Raw genomic sequence first — 4,852 nt, forward strand, 5'->3', positions numbered from 1 at the left:
AAGCAAAGGAATTTCTCCCAATTGTGAAGGCTGAGAAGTCCAAGGTTGAGGTGTTACAGGATGGAAGGTCTTGGCTGTGAGTTGTCCAGGCTATTGGTGTGTTGAACAAAGAAGTGAACAAAACTCACAAAGTAACCAAAGAACGAAGCAATGACAGACAAAACAGGCCAGTCGCAGTGGCTCACATCTGTAATCCCAGCACTTTGGGAGGCCGAGGTACCTGAGGTCAGGAGTTCAAGACCAGCCTTGCCAACATGGTGAAACCCCGTCTCTACTAAAAATACAAAAAAATTAGCTGGGCGTGGTAGCCAGCACCTGTAATCCCAGCTACTTGGGAGGCTGAGGCAGGAGAATCACTTGAACCCAGGAGGCAGAGTTAAGAGTGAGCCCAAATTGTACCATTGAACTCTAGCCTGAGCAATGAGTGTGACACTCCGTCTAAAAAAAAAAAAAACCAAAATGACAACAACAAAAAACAAAAGAACAGCTTACCATAGGCACAGATTGATTGAAGAAGCGAACGTACAACCCACAGAGTGGGAGCAGGCCCGAACAAATGGCTCAAGAGCTTCCTGATTGCAACGCTTCTCAGGATTTTTATAAAGAACACCCCAGATGCCCTTTAGAGGCCTCCAATTGGTTACAGCCTATGAATGATTAGCCTGGGACCAATCAAAGGCTGAAGTGGGTTGGCCCACAGTCAATCAGAGACTGAAGTGGAAGCTCCTGACTTGTTATCACAGGAGTGAGGATGTGGCCTGTGTGCTCCCCAATTCTGCCTAGAACTGGCTGCACCTGCTGTTCTCTGGCTTATGTGAACTGGCTGCACCTGCTGTTCTCCGGCTTATGTGAACTGGCTGCACCTGCTGTTCTCTGGCTTTTGTGAACTCACTGCACCTGCTGTTCCATTGCTTCCACCCTAACCCTTGGCTTCCCTAATTCCCTCTCCTCCTGCCTCAGAGAGGCTGCATCCGGTGAGGGCCTTGCTGGTGAGTACTCTGGTGTCCCGAGGCAGTACTGGGCATCACGTGGTGAGGACGCTGAGCCTGCTCACGTGCTAGCTCTAGTCTCTCTTCCTCTTACAAAGCCACCAGCTACCTTCCCATGATGACCCATTAACCATGAATCCATGAGTGGATGAATCCATTTACGGGGGCAGGGCCCTCATGATCCAATCACCTCTTAAAGGCAGCACGTCTCAATGCTGCCACATTGGGGATTAAATTTCAGCATGAGTTTTGGCGGGGACAAGCATTCAAACCAAAGCCGAGGCAAGGTGGGTGCAGCCCAGAGGTGGAATGCACCTGGATCCCCGCAGCCCATCCCTTCTGACGTGGTCTGGCCATCCAGGGATGTGATTTTCTGAACGACAGGCATGACTGCTTTCTCTCAACAAGAGACAGGTGCCAGTCCTGACGGCTGGGAAGAGGCACTCGAGTCCCAGGGGTTTCTCCCACAGTGCTGGAGGCTCCTGAGAGCTGACCCCACAGGTAAAAACACAGTATTCCCTGTGGGTACCAGTGCAGCCAAGGAAGGGGCACATCATTGTATCCTCGGGCTTCTGTTGCCCAAGAGAACAGGGACAGTCGCTGGGAGAGGCCCACATGGCCGGGCAGTTCCATCTCACTCAGTCTTTGACAGGGAGTCCCCTTTTTACACCAGAGACCCCTCGACCAACCCAGGAAGACCAGGTGGCCAAAGTGGTCACAGCCAGCCAGGGTGTCCCCTGCCTCTCCAGGGTACGGGGTTCATCCCGGCTCAGCTCTGCTGCATGAGGCCACGGGACCTGTCAGCCCTGAGACTTATTCTCCCACCTGTAGGCTGAAGGGACAGAGAGAGTGGCTAGCTGGTCCTTGGGTGCTGCTGCCCTCCACCGTGGACCCCTCCCAGGCGAAGTTGCTCAGGATTCCAGAATCTTCTCTCATCTGAGCCCCACCCTGCCCCACAGTGCCTGCTTAGAAGGTAGATGAGGACTGGGGAAGAAGATCTCCAACGTTGTTGCAAGAACTGGCTTTGGAGTCAGGTTTCTGGGTTCAAATCCTTGCTCTGAGTGACCTTGGGCACGTGATGCCCTCTCAGGGCCTCATTTTCCTCTGAATATCTATAAACGTCTAAAATGAGGGTGTGCACAGTACCCACCTCACAAGGCCATGGTGAGGTCAGGCTGGCCAGCTGCTCGGTGATGTGCCTGGGCTTGGAGCCAGCAGAGGCAGGAGTGCTTCCTAACTCTGCCTTCTGCCCTCTGCCCCTTGCCCCATCAACTCTGCCAGAGCCATTGGGCACCCCCCCCCCAGAGGCCCACCACCCAGCGCCTACTGCCCAGCACCCTCCCCATCCTCTGCTTCCAACCTTCTGGAGCGAGGTGTGACTCTTTCTTTGACTTGGATCCGGCTGGAGGAGCAGAATCCCCTTCTTTTCCCAGGTGGGTTCCCAAGACCCCAGTCAGAACACAGACTTTACTCCCTGCACCCAGAGGATGTGGGTGTGGCTGGGCTCCCCTAGTCCAGCGGAGGCCACAGCCTCCCTCTCTGACTGCAGCTGCCACCAGGCCCTCCCACCATTTGGGACAGAATCTAGCCCCCGGGAGCCAGCAGCCCGGTTCCATTCAGGGAAGGGCAGGCTCTGGAGTGACCTGTGCCTGACTCCCACTCCTGGGCCTGCCAATCACCTTCCCTGGGCCCGCCTCCTTCACTCGAAAGTGAGGATGCCACCATCGACGTCCGGGAGCCTGGGGATTGTGCGAGATGATGGGGTCACAGGTTGGGTCCCCACCTGGTGCTGTAACGGTAACTGAGGGCCACTCCTTCCTGCAGCTTAGCCCTGGGAGCAAAGAAAGACTCCAGACAGGGAAATGAGGTTTTATTCAGGAAGAGCAAGAGACAGGAGGGGAGCCCCTGGGGTCCCACCCTTGCAGCCTCTTGAGACCAAGGCTCATGGGACACTAGGAGCCAATGACTGCAGGCATCTGAGCTCCCTTGGAGTCACCTGTGGGGGGCACAGGGGCGGCCTCAGAGTCACCCGTAGTGGGGATGGGGGAAGCCTTGGAGTCACCCGAGGTGGGCACAGAGGCGGCCTCAGAGTCACTTGTGAGGGGCACAGGGGCGTCCTGAGAGTCACCCATTGCGGGCACGGGGGCAGACTCAGAGTCACCCGTGGCGGGGACAGGGAATTTCAGACCAGCCTGGCCAACATGGTGAAATCCTGTCTCTATTAAAAATATAAAAATTAGGCCAGGCGCAGTGGCTCACACCAGTAATCCCAGCATTTTGGGAGGCCAAGGCGGGCAGATCACGAGGTCAGGAGATCGAGACCATCCTGGCTAACACGGCGAAACCCCGTCTCTACTAAAAAATACAAAAAACTAGCCGGGCGAGGTGGCGGGCGCCTGTAGTCCCAGCTACTCGGGAGGCTGAGGCAGGGGAATGGCGGGAACCCGGGAGGCGGAGCTTGCAGTGAGCTGGGATCCGGCCACTGCACTCCAGCCTGGGTGATAAGAGCGAGACTCCGCCTCAAAAAAAGAAAAAAAAAGTCATAGGTCAGTTTCTATATCTGCATATTAAAAAAACCCCAAAGTTCTAACTGACTGTGTATCAATAGATGGCCTAACCATAGTGCTACTCAAAGGACCTGGAGGCACAATTGTTTATTCTGTGGGAGAATTTAAGGAGAATGAGCAAATCGATCTTAAATGATCCTTAGTAGTCTTAATATTTTATCATATATTACTTTATATAATTTATAATTTGTTATTTAAATTCATGTGCTTTAAATATAATTTATATGATTTATTGCAATATCTGATATTTCAAAACTAGCATATGTATGTTATAGGAAAAAGAGCATAAACAATGACGCCGGTGCTGTCAGGAACCCAGACTTTCAGCATCGGCAGAAAAAGAAACACGTGTAAAATCAGAGAAGTAAAACCTGACAGTCTTACAACTGGGAAATGCCTGCATGAATTCATACTTTTATTATTATTATTATTATTATTATTATTATTTGAGATCGTGTCTTGCTCTGTCACCCAGGCTGGAGTGCAGTGGTGTGATCTCAGCTCACTGCAACCTCCGCCTCCTGAGCTCAAGCGATTCTTCTCCCTCAGCTGGGACCTCAGGTGCGCGCCACCACACCTGGCTAATTTTTTGTATTTTTAGTAGAGATGGGGTTTCACCATGTTGGCCAGGCTAGTTTCGAACTCCTGACCTCAAGTGATCCTCCTGCCTCGGCCTCCCAAAGTGCTAGGAATACAGGCGTGAGCTACTGTGCCCGGCCTCATACTTTATTTTTTTTTATTGGTTAAAAAAAAATACTTATTTCCTGGCTCTGTCTCTTCCAAAACCCTAGCGGTAAAGAAATCCCAGGAGCAAGCACCAGCCCTGGTGACCGGATTGGGGTCTCTAAACAGCATGTTCACAGTGACGAAGGAGTGCGCCCTGGGAAAATGGTTGGCCCGGGTCCGTGGCAGGAAATGCCAGGGAGGGGCTGGAGTCTGCAGCGTCGCGGTGGCTGTAAGGAAGGAAGGTGCCCAAGAACCAAGGGTTGTGTCAAAGGACCACAGAGACCAACCTGAGGCCGCCTCTGGCCAAAGACAGACGAGCTGGGCATGAAAAAGCAAGCCTGCAACTGACAGGCAGATCCCGCAGCTTAGCCTTGGGAGCAAAGAAACACGCCAGACAGGAAAATGAGGTTTTATTCAGGAAGAGCTAAAGACGGGAGGGGAGCCCCTGGGGTCCCACCCTTGCGGCCTCTTAAGACCAAGGTTCATGGGACACTAGAAACTAATGACTGCAGGCTTCTGAGCGTCACCGAAGACAGCTGTCCGGGCCACGGGGGCGGCCTCAGGGTCACC

At 53.0% G+C, this 4,852-nt stretch overlaps 1 protein-coding gene across 1 annotated transcript in view; it reads right to left on the minus strand.

The window, feature by feature from the left end:
- Window positions 1-2,844: 2,844 nt before the first annotated feature.
- CEL (carboxyl ester lipase) overlaps window positions 2,845-4,852 on the minus strand; it is a 12,474-nt gene continuing 10,466 nt past the window's right edge. Inside the window, exon 12 of the mRNA XM_011931427.1 lies at window positions 2,845-3,181. Coding sequence (XP_011786817.1) covers window positions 2,942-3,181 — 240 coding nt within the window. The 3' untranslated portion in view covers window positions 2,845-2,941. The remainder of the gene's footprint in view (window positions 3,182-4,852) is intronic.

Source organism: Colobus angolensis, unplaced genomic scaffold (assembly GCF_000951035.1).
Source record: "Colobus angolensis palliatus isolate OR3802 unplaced genomic scaffold, Cang.pa_1.0 Scaffold9, whole genome shotgun sequence".
Classification (NCBI taxonomy): Eukaryota; Metazoa; Chordata; class Mammalia; order Primates; family Cercopithecidae; genus Colobus; species Colobus angolensis.